Here is a 14,271-nt window from a genome sequence, read left to right on the forward strand (position 1 = left end):
ACACAGCTTTCTGGGGGACATGATTCTACCACAACACCATTGCCCAAAAGAACCTGGGACCTCCACACAGCCAACCCCCACCTCCCCTCGTTCAGGCACTCACAGGACAGGTAACTGGTCCTATCCTCCCAGCATCCCAGCCTATCTGTCCATGCTTTCTGGGAGGTGAGGTGGGGAAGCGGACCATGATGTAATGGCCATCCAGACTATCTCTGTCCCCTCTCTTTGGATCTTCCTCCTCTCCCCTTCCTTCCCTCAGCCACTGGCTGCACGGAGACACCAGGCAAGCCTTAGGGTTCTTACTACAGCAGCAGACGTCTAGAGTGGTGTTCGGCAAGCCCTTGACAGAAATACTCGCTGCCACTGAGATCGGCTAGACAAAGTCTGTCCCTCACCGGGGAGAGTTATATACACCCCTAACCCCCAAAATGTCCAATGAGACAGGATGTCAAAGGGGGGTTTGACAATGGACTCAGACCTCCTACAGCCAACACAAAAGCATCCACAAAAGGGGTCAGACACCTTTTTACAACTAAGCTGAGACTATCTTCTGCACCACCTTAGGGGGCGTTTTTCCAGCCTCTGTGGACCTGGCAGGTACTTGACCCGGGTGGCAGGAGAGGGCAATGGTTTAGGGCACGGGCTCCGGAGCCAGGCTTCCTGGATTCGAATCTGGCCTCTGCCCCTTACTTGCAGGAGCATCCCGCAGCTGTAAACTGGGGCCCGTCATTTCGCAGGGGGCTTCGAGGACCGGCCAATACACAGGTCAGCGGGCGCAGGGTCTGTGTGTGGAAAGCACTCTGTAAATGTCAGCTTTCGTGCTTGCTGGAAGCAGGGGTGGGGAGATGGTTCGGCATGGGCCTCTTCATCGGCCAGACCTCAGCTAGACCTGAGCCTTCTGCTTGCTGGAAGCATGACCCCTGAGAAAGTTCCCAGGCTCTGCGTCCTCCTCTCCATACTGGGATGACAGCGAGGATTAAGTGGTGCATGTAAACCACCTATAACGACAGCTGTCCCTACTAGTGTCACAAGGGCAAACGAACGCACGTACCCAAGCTGCCTTTTGCAGCTTGCCAAGCAAGAGTTGTGGCACGAAGACCACCACCCCAAGCGAGCTGTGCCTACGGATCCCTTAGCGTCTGCTCTGGAAAACACTGTCACTCTCTGCCTCTCCTTGCTCGTAACAAGCTGTGGGGGAGGCCGGACGGGGCAGCAATGGACCCCTCCGACGTCCCCACGCGAGTCACGCTGTCTGAACAAGGAGGGAGGCAGCCGCACTGCCTCCTGTCTGCCGAGCAGCGGCCTCTCCCTGTGGGCAGCACAAGGGGCCATTTGTGCCGTGGCCCCCTCCACCCCCCCCCCCACCGCCTCCAGCCACCCCCACCCACATCCCCGGCGACAGGGCTGGACATCTTGGCACGGGGGACGGATCTCTACACAACGTGCACTCTGTTTAGCCTGCAGCAGGCTTGGGGGCGGGGGGGCGGCAGGGAGGCAGGGACCCTACAAAGCTCTTTGAGAACAGCAGTGTGGTTTCTTTGTGGCTTTCCCAGGCTCTGGAGACGACACACACTTTTCTCTCCTCCGTTCCCATCGCCGCCCTGTCCGTCCTCCTGCACAGCTTGGGACAAGCAACTCAAGGTCTGAGAGTGAGTCCAGGGACTCGCGGGGCCAGGAGGAAGCAGCTAGTGCCCTTGGCGGGTGCTGTCCATTATGGAACCGCGTACAGAATTCCAGGCAGGCTGTCGACCCCCTGGCGCAGAGCCGACTCTGCCCAGCCTGGTGCTGGGTCCCACGTGACAGCAGAGGAGATGGCCCAGGTCGTACTCCGGGCGAGGGCACAGGATGGGGTAAAGCGTATGTACACGCTAACGGCTGAGGACACTGAGCGGTTCCGGACCGAGAGCCAACGAACACGAATGTCACGTCTGTGCTGAGACATGACAGCAAAATCCCCAAAGGGGGATCGGGGAAAGGATGTTAGGCATGGGGCCCGAGACTCAGGCCAACAGAAGCAACATCGGGAGCAGCTATACGCACCTGGAGCCCCCCACGTTGCTGGACTAGGGCCTCCAGGCCTGCGTGGTCCCACGCAGACTGTGGATGCCACTTCCAAACCAGCTCTCTTTCTGGGTAGGCAGGGGGTTGGGAGCTCCAATCCTGGAGCCCAGGCAGGGGCAGGAATGGGCCGGGCATCTATCTATAGTGCCTGCGATGGGCAGGCCAAAGGAAAACAAAACAGAACAAAACAAACAAGACAAAAAACAATACCTACAATGCAAAAAAAAAAAATCCCACATCCTACACTGCCTTCCTGTATGCCAAGCGCTGTTCCAGGTTCTTCGTGTATAAGAAATCCAGTTAAGTCTGTTGAAGTAGACGCTATTATCGTTATGACTACTTCTACGACTATTGGTTACTGTGGGAATTTGCAGGTTAGGAAACTGAGGCACAGAAGAAAGGCAACCCGTTCAGGTTCTACAGCCAGGGAGTGGCAGAGTCAAGATTTGAACCCAGGTGGTCTAGCTCCAGGATCCAGGTCCTCCAATATTCTGTGTGTTCTTGGGCTTGCTGGGCTGGGGAGGGGCGGGTGCTGCACCAGGGCCCCACGACTGGTTCTCGCAGGTCTCACTGTGCCCCGCGCATGCGAGCGGCTGTGGGCAGAGGGCGCCCTATCTCCCTCCCGGTGAATGACACCTGCTTTGTTCCGGGGCTTGAAAACAGGTACACAAGTGTGTGGGGTTGACTGTGTCACTGTTCCTTGCCTTCTCTCAGATCACACCCTGAATCCCACATGGGGCACACAAGCAGTCCGTGTGTGTGTGTATCAAGATTTACACCCCATAACTCAGACGTGCACTAAAAAACAACCTTTTTTTCCTATGATATGATCCCATCCTGGATCCCTCATTTCCACACAGTAGCAGAAACAAAATCAGTATGACTTTTGCAAGTATATCATCCCGATCTGCGGAAACTGGTTTTCAACACAGATAAAATACGGTAAGATTTTCAAGGTAGCATGATACACAGTAGTAGAATACAGGAGATGTTCAAGACCACCTTGTTGCATTGCCCGGCGGTGGGGGGTGGGGGGCTCAAACTGACGAATTTGTATGAAGGACATAATTACGTATCGAGTGGTGCTGGACAAGCTTTTCATGTTGTAAGTTGCTCTGAATTTGAATGGAGAGAGACAGAGAAAGATAAAGAGAAGTAAACTCCTATCTGAAAAGTAGAACGGATTTTGTTTTTTCCTGACCTTATGAACTGATTTTTGGTGATAAGTACACTGTTAACCGAGAGATACCTTATACAAGAATTGACTGACAGGAAGAGCCTATGATCGCAGCTTTCTATCGATGCCTTTACTTTGCAAAACAGAGAAGGTGACAGCTCTCCGTCCGTCCACATACACAGGGGACATTTTTATTGTCCCGCAAAGCCCAACAGTCCCGGAACCACAGATGCAACCTGCCTCTCTTCCCGAAATGCACATAAAAACTGAGGTTTAGATAGTAAGAGTCAAGGACACGGTCAGACTGCCAGGGGCTTGCTAGCCTGGGTCCCCTCTGCTTGACACAGAGGTACCATTGGAAGGACCGCGTGCTGAAATGAGCACATTTGCGAGCATTTTTCTGTCTCTGTAGCACCGTGTGTGTGGAAGGATGGGTGTGGGAGTCAGAATGCTGCTGCTGGAGGTTCACATCAGAGAATGTCCCCAACCTTCGAAGGAAACCATCTGCCAGGGGGAGACATGGCTCCCCTCTCCAGTACCAGCAGGGAGGGATGAATGACCGTCACTGGGCCTCCCGACGAGGTCACTCTGACATAGCCGACGGTCGCCTTAGACTTGATGATGTGTGCCAGGAAAGGCGAGCAAAGGTCTGAAGAACCCTGACTTCCAGAACACCCAAAACCGATCGGGTTTTTCTTTGTATCCTTTCTAGTGGCTTTGTGCTCAAATAATGGTAATTATCCCAGCTGTCCTGGGAAGTATGGAAAGTCTGCCAGATTCGTGGGTGAAGCCAAACTAACATTAAACGGTTTCTCGTGGACAATCTCAGGTAGCAGGTAAATGATAAGTACACAGACTTTCACTCCTCCATCTGTTCACGTATCTGTGCACCCAGTGCAGGGAATGAATGGGCACCAGGCCCCACGATGGGCATATTTTGCAGGCAAGTGGCTATTAGGTTCCGGATTCTCTTCGTTATCAGCGGGGGAGTCCCCAGGTGTGCGGGTAACAATGATATCTGTGTGTCTGCACAGACCTGGGGATGTGGAAGGCAAAGTGTCTGAAGGGGTGGGGGTGCTGCTATCCCCTCGAGAGGATAACCCAGTCCAAGAAAAATCTTGGGGGTTCTTGGGGACAGAACACGGGAAGTGGAGGGGGCTTACTGGCAAAATACTGTTACTTTTTTCATTGTTTCCTGTACCATTCTGCTCTTGCTGGGAGCATAAAAACCCACGGGAAGGGAGAAGGAGCCAGGAGAGAGAGAGTGGCAGGGGGCAGTAAGAATGCCGGGGTTTGGACAAGGAGACGGGACGGAGACCATTCCTTTCTCGCCCTCGCTTCCCAGCCCCCAACCCTGCCGGCTCCTTTCAGTCAGGCCTCCTGGAGCAAAGCACCTGCAGACTGTTCTCAGGAGGACTGTTGGAGAACCCCCAGGGGTTCTGAGGATGGGAGGGGCACTTCTTGAGGGTCAGTGGGGACGAGGGAAAAAGAAGGGGGTGCCTGGGTGGCTCAGTCGGTTGAGCGTCCACCTTCGGCTCAGGTCACAATCTCACAGTTTGTGGGTTTGAGCCCCGCGTCGGGTTCTGTGCTGATGGCTCAGAGCCTGGAGCCTGCTTCCGATTCTGTGTCTCCCTCTCTCTCTGCTCCTCCCCTGCTCATGCTCTGTCTCTCGCTCTCAAAAATAAACATTAAAAAAAATTAAAACAAAACAGAACAAAAAACCGTGTGGGGCATGCTCGGGAACAGCTCTGTGGAGGGAATGGCTCTCCAGTTGCCTACAAGGAAGTGCTGGGCCCGAGTCTGGCTCTGTCCATGTGTTTGGCAGGCTTTTAGGCCCATCCTCTTTACTTCCAGGACTAATATACTAATTTTCATAACATTGTTTTTTGAAGTCATTAGCAAAATAAAACATAAAGAAAAATCGAATGAATTTTTGGGTGTCTTGAAGTTAAGCCCGTTCACCCCACTGCTTTCCTACTGGTGCCGACAGTCACGGCCCCGAGGGACTTCCTGCTCTTTTCTGGTGCCTTCCACATCCACCCTCCTCTCTGTGCCGGGACCACGCAAAAACTTTGCCGTTATGCTGATGCGGGAAAATAACACGACAGCGGAGCACCGTCAGGGCCGAGTCCAGTGAACTATTGGGGTCAACATGGCAGGAATATAAAGATGTAACTATTTCGGGAAATGCACACAGCATTTTTATAAACTCGTATGTATATAACACGGGGTCTTAAACTTTTGTAGTTGTGACTTCTGTCTGAGATCCACACTGCTTCAGCCATCCATGTGTCTCGATTGCTTTTGTCCCTTTGTCATTGTTTTGTCACCCGGCATCGATGATGGCTAGCCACCACACGGGGGCACTGGCCGCCACCTGCTGCCTGCCTGCCCACACTTGCAAATTCCTCTCTCTTGTCAGAATACAGGGTAGAGAGATCGGTGTGTGGGAGGACTGGAAAGAAGCATGTAAGAGAAAGAGCTGCCGATAGATAACTCTAGAATCCCGGGCAAGGTAGCTTGATGGGTTCAGGAGAAGGGCTCGTTTGCATAAAATAAAATGGAGAGCACAGTCCGCCGTCACACATACAGAACAGCGCAAGAATTCGCTTTCTGGGGTGATTGAAGCATGTAGCGGTGGGGTTTGTGGTGCGGGGAGCGGGGAAGGGCGTGTGTATTATTCTGCTGTGAAAGGGGTGGCAGTGGTTGGGTCAAGGGGTGCAAGGATCTCCTCTCCCGGGCACCTTTCCTGACCTCATGCTGGGGCTGTGCTTCTCAGCCTGAAGACCAGTCTCCAGAGAAGACCGGGCTGGGCTGGAACGGTGAGACCCAGAGCTGCGGGCACATGAGGTCAAGAGTGGCACCCTGAGGCATGGAGAGTCTCTTGAGAATTCTCTGGAAGTCTGGCAGCTGGTCCTGCCACAGGGTGATCTAGGGACTTTGTAAGAGCGGCTTGACCCGTGCAGGCGGTTACGGTAGATGTGTGAGTGGACTATGCTGAAGAAGTTTACACTTAGTTCTCCGAGACCCCTCCCCACCACAACAGTGAGGCCTGCTCTTGAACTTCTCTACATTTAATTGGCAAACCTATTTTCAATAATTTTCTGGATCCAAAGTAGGGGGATTAATTGGACAGATAGATGCACATAGGTAATGGGTCTTCCACATAAAGACATATCGACTGGTTACTGTTGACTAATGACCAGGAAAATGTGTCTACTGCCATTTTTTTTAATGTTTATTTATTTTTGACAGAGAGAGAGACAGACAAGAGCGAGAGCAGGAGAGGGGCATAGAGAGAGAAGGAGACGCAGAATTCGAAGCAGGCTCCAGACTCCGAGCTGTCAGCACAGACCCTGACGTGGGACTTGAACTCACGGACTGTGAGATCATGACCTGAGCCGAAGTCGGGTGCTTGACCAACTGAGCCAGCCAGCCAGGCGCCCTACCATTTTTGTTTCTAAACAAATGGCTGCTTGGTTGACTAATGACTGCTGTCTTAAATGATTGTTAATATACCAACACGTGTGTTGGTTTTTAAGCCAGGGAAAGTATATATCTGACTTATGATTTACCCCTTGATAAGGGAGGCAGACATACACTTTAAAATTTATTTTGATGTCCCTCCTGTGCAACTTAGTGAGCCACCTTAGGTCCAGATGCAGACTAATCCACCAGGCATCCCTTCCTAAGTATCTAGATGTCGGTTAGCATTAGCTGGTTGGGACACAAGAAACACGTTCGAGGCGTATCTTGGGGATGTGCTTTGTGGATTATCCACAAAGACCATGAGTCTGCAGCCAGCCTCCTTGGCTACCCAGAGACTGTTGCACCTGCCGGTCAGGGTATGTTCGTGGGTGACAAACGCCACCCAACGTGTGTGCTCAGTCAAAGCCTAATAGGAAGTGGTCTGTATGTGAAGTGTAAATAGCCTTGCTCTCCCCGCTGGTTTGCATTATGCCTGCCGCTGAGTCAAGTGAGAGCCGAGGGCACGTTTTCTCCGTCGGGAACATGTTCTTTGGAGGTAATGCCACTTCAGAAAGGAAAACTGTTTAAGCAGCAAACTCCCAAGGGACATGTGGTCTGAAGAATTTCTTGGTGGTGACACCAGAAGAAATTGTGATGGGACCAGACTGGAGAGAAGAAAGCTATGTTTCCCTTGAACCACGGGCTTCCCTTTGCTGCCTGAGATGCTTCGCAGTTCAGAGGACACTGAATTCGGGATAAACAGTGCCACACCAGCTATCCAGTGAGGAAGGAGGAGGATGGAGGGAAGGCATGGGGACAGGCGCCATAAAGGTGAAGTAACAGCATCTGAACACTGGGTGGCAGCAGCAGCCCTACACAAATTACATGCCTGCGTCCTGCCTGAGTCCTGGTTGTGGAGAAATTCAATTAAGGATCGTGCCTCCTTGGGAGTCTTTATTTTATACCTTTCTTTTCTCCCGTGGTGGCTGCAGATATGTGGCTTCCAGATGCATGATTAACAGGGCACAAGAAAGAGGTCGTACAAGAGTTAGTTGGTGTCAGAGCATTTGCTGATGAATCTGCAGTAAAATTACGGTTTTCCACTGAATTAGAGGCCTGCATACTTTGGTCTGCAAAGGGCCAGATGAGTATAGACGCTGAGCTTTCGGCCTTGAGGTTCTGCGGCAACTGCCCGCCTCCATTATTACAAGGAGTTACGGACAATATGTCAACGAATGAGTGTCGGCTGTGTTCGAAGCAAACTCCGTTTCCAGAACCGGGTGTTGGGCTGGACCTGGCCCGGGGGCTACAGTTTGCTGACACCCCTAGGCTAAATGAAGAGCAGCTAGCTTGGTCCACGTGGGCCCCAGGCACATGCCAGGTAACTCTTGTTGCCAAGTACCTGCAAATGCATCCTCTCGCCCTCCGGGCCCTTCCGGAGCCCTACGTGATTATCTAGGTCTCTCTACTCTCAAACCTGAATTCCCCCTTCTCCCTTCCGCAGGACAACAAAATCCACCGACAGATGCCGTCTGGTGGGTCTGCATTCAAAGCTCTTCCTCTCTCCCCTCCTTGTGGTCTCCCTTCAGTCCCACATCCCTCGTCCTGCTCTGAGGGCACACAGCTGTGGGTGGTCAACACGCGTCCATCTATGTCCTCGCCTCAAATTATTCCACGGGAGCCAGATCACGGTTCAAACCACCTCTTGGGTTTTATCATTTCCTTTCCCTGCATATCAGAACCCACCCTAGCTGCCAACCTCTCGGTGCATGATGTGCTTTCTTAGCCGTCAGGCTTACCTTCCAGAAAGCACCATGTGAGCTCCATCTCGGTGACTTCACCTCTCCGCCGGCCCTGAAAATGCCTTGGGACCTACCTGGGCCTTTCTTCACAATATTACCTGCCTCCATCGTGTCCACCAATTCAAGCTGACCATCCCCCCCGGTCCTGATGAAGTACCACCGTTCTGTGAAGTGCCCCTGACACGAAGGAAGAGCCTGCCCTTCATCCACTGGTTTCTTAGTAACTCGGTTTGTATCCCTTCCTTGGAGCTTACGCTGTGCCCTTCTTACGGTGTTACTGGTTTCACTGCCCACTAACCAATTATTTAGGCCATCTTTTCTGGTATTGATTTTCAATTATGTCACACTGCGGTCACAGAATGTGGTCTGAGTGGTATTGATTTGGGGGGCATTCCGACTTTTCTCTGCGGCACGGCGCTCATCAATTTTGGGAACCATGCGCACACGGGCTTGACAAGAATGTCGGTGTTTTCATCGCCAGGCTGGGCTCTACGCACAACCATGATGTATGTCGTGTTAACTTTTTTTTTTTTTATTTTTTTTATTTTTTTTTTTATTTTTGGGACAGAGAGAGACAGAGCATGAACGGGGGAGGGGCAGAGAGAGAGGGAGACACAGAATCGGAAACAGGCTCCAGGCTCCGAGCCATCCGCCCAGAGCCCGACGCGGGGCTCGAACTCACGGACCGCGAGATCGTGACCTGGCTGAAGTCGGACGCCCAACCGACTGCGCCACCCAGGCACCCCTGTCGTGTTAACTTTTTATCTGCCTTCTCAGTGCCCGGGCGGGGAATCCTAACCCTTCACCATGACGACGGTTTTGTCTGACTTCTCTTGAAATTCCGACCATTTTCCCTCCCCAGTGTGAGACTTAGGTTGCCAGGAGCATACAGGTGCCCATCGGCCCGGGGCACTGTTCCTCTTCCGGCAAAGTACTGACCTCCATTCTTCACGTGGCTTTCTGCCCGAAAGTCTGTTTTGCCTGATTCCAAGACTGTATTACCCGCTTTCTTTTTGGCCAGGGTGCACCTTCCACCTTTTTTCACTCCTTTGTTTTCAAGCTTTTCTGTGTCATGTCTTAGGCGTGCCCCTCGTTCGTCACCCGGAGCTGGGATTTCAAAAGGCAAAACCTGTCTCTTGTACAAGATGCGTTTAATCATCGGATGACTTTGCTTTTGCAGCCTGCCCTCCGGCATTAGCCTTGTTCTTTCTCCTTCTCCCTCGTGCCTTGCTTGGGGGCTCTTATGCATCACCATCCTCACCCCCTCCCCCCCCGCCCCCGGGCATTTGGAAAGGAAGAACCCAAATCACGAACTGTAGGTGGATTTATGGGGGGGGGGGGGTATGGCCTGATGGGGAGGGTCTGTTGGAGGGAGATCCTTCCCTCCCAAGATACTCTGGACACAGTGGTGACAACAGCAAAGGCCCACATGCTGTGGCTGAGAGTGGGTGGAGGGCAGGGGGTGGTGAGAACCCCCCAGTGGCTCCATTAGCAGGGGTTTTTTGAGGCTGGAAATACCAAGACTGCCGCCCCAGGTCAATCCCAACTGAAAGGTCCTGTTGAGGGTTTATGTAACTCAGGGAGCGTCTGTTCAAGGGAAGAGAGGGGCTGGGTCGGAAAGATTGTTGCTCTACTTTCTTCAGAAATATTTATAAGGATTAGCGGAAAGTGCAGGTAATAGAATAGAGGGCCGTCCGAGTGGCCATCCCGATGTCGCGGGAGATGTGGTTGGACTAAAGCCTGGCTGGGGGCAGGGCTGTCACTTGCCAGCCACCAACCCCCTGCAACGTGCACGGCGCCCGAGCTCCAGGAGGACCCGGCCTGTGGATGCTGACAGGCTCAGCTCCCGGGATCCTGCTGACTCGGAAGTTTCTCCTGGTCTAAGTAAGGCCAAGATCAAAACGGCAAAAAAGCCATACTCCCCGACCCTCTCCCCTCTCCCAGGGTGAGAAGAGCAGACTGCAGGGCATTAGGAATCACAATTAACCCTTGATTTTGGCGACATTTCTACATCATGAAGTCCCCTCTGCCCTCCCCCCACCCTCCATCAACCAGCTCATTTGGTTTTCACAATAGGTATCACATGAATGGATGATGCTGGAGGAAACCACCAGTTTGACAGATGGGAAAAAGAAGTTGAGAACAGGGGAAATTTCGACTTGGAACATGCCGGCCCACATGCACGTCTGGGGCCTCAAGGAGCACACATGTCCCTTAACATGTAGCGTTAGAATTTAAAGACCTACAGGGGGGTGCCTGGGTGGCTCAGTCGGTTGAGCGTCTGACTCTTGACTTTGTCAACTTGAGTCATGATCTTAGGGTTGTGAATCTGAGCCCTGCGCCGGGCTCCGTGCTGAATGTGGAGCCTGCTGGGAATTCTCTGTCTCCCTCTCTCTCTGACCTCCCCCGAAATTAAAAAAATACTAATAATAAATAAAGACCAGCAGAGACTACACTTAACACACAGGGGTCCCACGTTGGCTGAGGAGCTAAAAGGAGGGGATGGGGCATAAAGAGGCCTCACATAAGTTCAGCAGCCGAGGGAGGGCGGGAAAGGGGCTCTGTGAGAAATGAGTTCCTGACAAGCAGGGGAATAGAAACCAGGTTGATCACTGAAGGAGGTGGGGCCACTGCCACAGGGGGAAAAAGGAGGTAAGAAGGCAGAGAAATGAGCTAGATGCAGGGGTCAGAAACCAGTGGCCCCCAGGACCATCTCTTGAACATGAATCATATTTTTAAAATAATTGTGCCTTGAGATAGTGCATGTGCTGCCCAGTTGAGGTTCACCTCTGTCCTCACTGTTCCTAACTGTCTCCACCCCAGGATGGTCTCCACTCAATTTCTTGCCCCTTAGTCTTCTGAAGGCACCTGAGTTTGCCACCCTTGGATGGAAGGCTCCTCCCTGCTCTCCTCCAGCCCAAGGCTGTAGTATTCACGGTCCTGTAGGCACAAGGGACCACGTAGAACACATCTCCATTATGGCTACAGGATAAGCCATAAGCCTCCGTGGTCCCGAGACGATAGCCTTGCCTAGGCCCTGTGTGGGGCCAGGGAGGTAGAAGAGAAGAACTTAGAAGGCACAGATTGTCTGCGGAAAGACTGTCTATGGACACGAGTCAAGGCTAGCAGTGAGTTTGGTTTGGGCAACAGGGTGCAAGGGGGTGATGGGGAACCCTGGAGGAGGGACAGGTTTTTGCAGGATGGCAGCAGGAGACAATAAGCTCAACTGTGGAAATGCTGAGCGTGGGGATCCTGAAAAACATTTGAGTGGAGATGTCCGCAAGGTAGCTGGACCCGTAGGTGTAAGTTCCAGAAAACAGTCTAGGCTGAAGATCAACATTGGCATCGCCAGCAAATGCATGGAAAATAAAGTCTCGGGAATGGAGGAGATTCCCCAAGGAGAGTACACTAAGTGAGAAGAAACGATGCCCCAGAGACGGATCCCAGGCAACATCAACATTTCAGAGAGGGCTGCAGGATGAGAAGCCCACAGAAGAACCTGTAGAGGAACAGGAAGTGGGGGGGGGGTGGGAACCAGGAGAGCGCAGGGTCTGGAAAGAGAAAGGAACGGCTTCAAAAAGAGGGAGGAGTTGAGAGCATCAGTTGCTGGCTTTGTCAATTTTTTTTTTTTTTTTTGTCTTTAGTCTTTATACATTTAAAAGATTTGGAGAACGCAGACGATTATTTCCATGTTGTGTTTTCAAAGCGGTTACCCATTAGGTAGCTCATCTGACAAACGGCGTAAACCAGCTTGTTTGATGGAACCCCTCTCTCAGGCAAGCTTCACCTGACCTCCCCCACCAACTTCCACCAGTCTTGGCCCTCTGGGGCCAGGGGTGCCCATCGAGGTAATAAGCATTTCCAGAGCACCACTGGGTACGGTGCCAGGCTCTAGGGAGCAGGTGCTGGCTTACCTGGCACTCTCAAAGGTGGCGGATGCCGTCTTTTCCACAGCCCCAAATCCGACGCCAACAGCAAGACCCTCTGAAATGGAATAAACAAGCATGAAGGGTTAGGAGCAGTTTTCGAACAAGGTTCGTTACCATCGCTGTGTCAGGTGAGACCGCATTAGGCTGCCAGTAACAGAAAACCCACATAACTGGAGTTTAAACCCGGGGTTGGCTGGCAATGGTCTGGGGGCCAAACTCAGCCCACTGCCTATTTTGGTATGGCCTGAAAGCTAAGAACGACGTTTACGTTTTTAAATAACTGGGAAAAAAAATCAAAGAAAGAATAGTATTTCACGACACATGAAAGTTATATAATTTTAGTGTTCACAAATAAAGTTTTATTGGCACAGTGCCATGCTTAATTTGTTGACAAGTTGTCTGTGGCTGCTTTTGCGCTACATCCACAGAGATGAGTAGTTGTGATAGAGAACATATGGCCCAAAGACCTACAATATTTACTGTCTGGCCCTTTACTGAAAGAGCTTGATGACAGGCTCCTAAGCTAAACACATAGGGTTTTATTTAGCTCACGCAACAAGAAGTCCGAGATTGGTGCAGGGGCCCAATGATGTCTTCCCAGACATTCGAGGGGCCATCTTGAAATGGTAGACTGTTACAGTCTACTCTGAGATGGTGTGGCTACAGTCTAGCTTAAGCTTAGGGATGGACAAGATGATTCCCCAAGTCCTCTCCAGAGGGACTAGTAAGCCTGCCAAGGCTACCAACACTCTGACTTTGATCAAATGTGGAAGAACACTGCTTGTCTACAAGTATCTGATGGAGAAGGAAAGGTTACAGAAAAATGGTCCAGTGGCCTGGGACCAGTGGGGTAGAACCATAATGTTAAGACATTTTCTGGTATCTATGGGACAGTTTAAAGATCCCCTGAATCATAACAGGAAAGAGACCTACCAATACTGGTCAGAATCAAGACCAAGGGCTTTTGGGGCTAGGAGGAACTTTTTTGTTATAAAGAGGGAAGAGGGAAAAATCCACTGAGTGAGAAGGGCTTGTCTTCTTTTGGGATTCACCGCCTCTTTGAAACGCCTCTTTTTATCCTTTGTGTCCTTTTTAGTTGGGGTGGGCCAAGGATGCTAGGATTCTAGGAGGCACCTGGAGAAAAAAGAGCTGCTCACGCTTGTCCCATGTGAAAGGGTAAGAGCTCACCCATTATCTAGTCTGGTTCACTGAGGGACCACAATGGGGTTTGGAGTCCAAACACCCTGCTAAGGCCTAAAGGGCTCTTTTCTTCCCTCACCTTACCCTTTGTGCTTCAATCTCCTGTGGGGACCCTATGGGGGTTGCTGGTTGAGAATTTGGGATTCTCATGCTCCTCCAAGTATCTTCCCATATTCCTCATAATGACCAACGGTGGGATACAGAATCCTAGGACTTTAGAGGTAGAGGAAACCCCAGAGATCACGTGGCATGACTCTTGGGCCACTGCCAGGCTCAGAAGTTATCAGTTTGGTTGGGGTGGGGGGTGGGGTGGGTGGGGAGGTTTTTCCAAAACCAGATGGCAGACAGCACCCTCCCAGCATGCCTAGCACACTCCAGAGCCGGCTGCAGAGAAGCCCCTGAGACACTGCGTCCAACAGGCTCTGGGGCCGAAGTGGCCAGGCAATCAACACCACCAGAGCAACCGCATGTTTCAGGATCGAGGCTTTAAAGACTGATTTATTTTTATATAATTGTTAAGGCTCCTGATGTAAATTCTAAATTTTTTTTTTTTTTACATTTAGTCATTTTTGAGAGAGAGAGAGAGACACAGTGCGAGCAGGGGAGGGGCCGAGAGAGAGGGAGACACAGAATC

The 14,271-nt window shown here is 51.7% G+C and overlaps 1 protein-coding gene across 9 annotated transcripts in view; it reads right to left on the minus strand.

The window, feature by feature from the left end:
• The window catches only part of SLC39A11 (solute carrier family 39 member 11), a 427,475-nt gene that overhangs the window by 55,508 nt on the left and 357,696 nt on the right, over positions 1 to 14,271 (minus strand). For all 9 annotated transcript variants that reach the window (XM_086687907.1, XM_086687908.1, XM_086687914.1 and 6 more), the window contains one exon: positions 12,423 to 12,492. In XM_086687907.1, the coding sequence (XP_086544033.1) occupies positions 12,423 to 12,492 (70 nt within the window). The remainder of the gene's footprint in view (positions 1 to 12,422; positions 12,493 to 14,271) is intronic.

This window comes from Puma concolor, chromosome E1, assembly GCF_028749965.1.
Source record: "Puma concolor isolate L17-30 chromosome E1, mPumCon1.1.hap2, whole genome shotgun sequence".
Taxonomy (NCBI): Eukaryota; Metazoa; Chordata; class Mammalia; order Carnivora; family Felidae; genus Puma; species Puma concolor.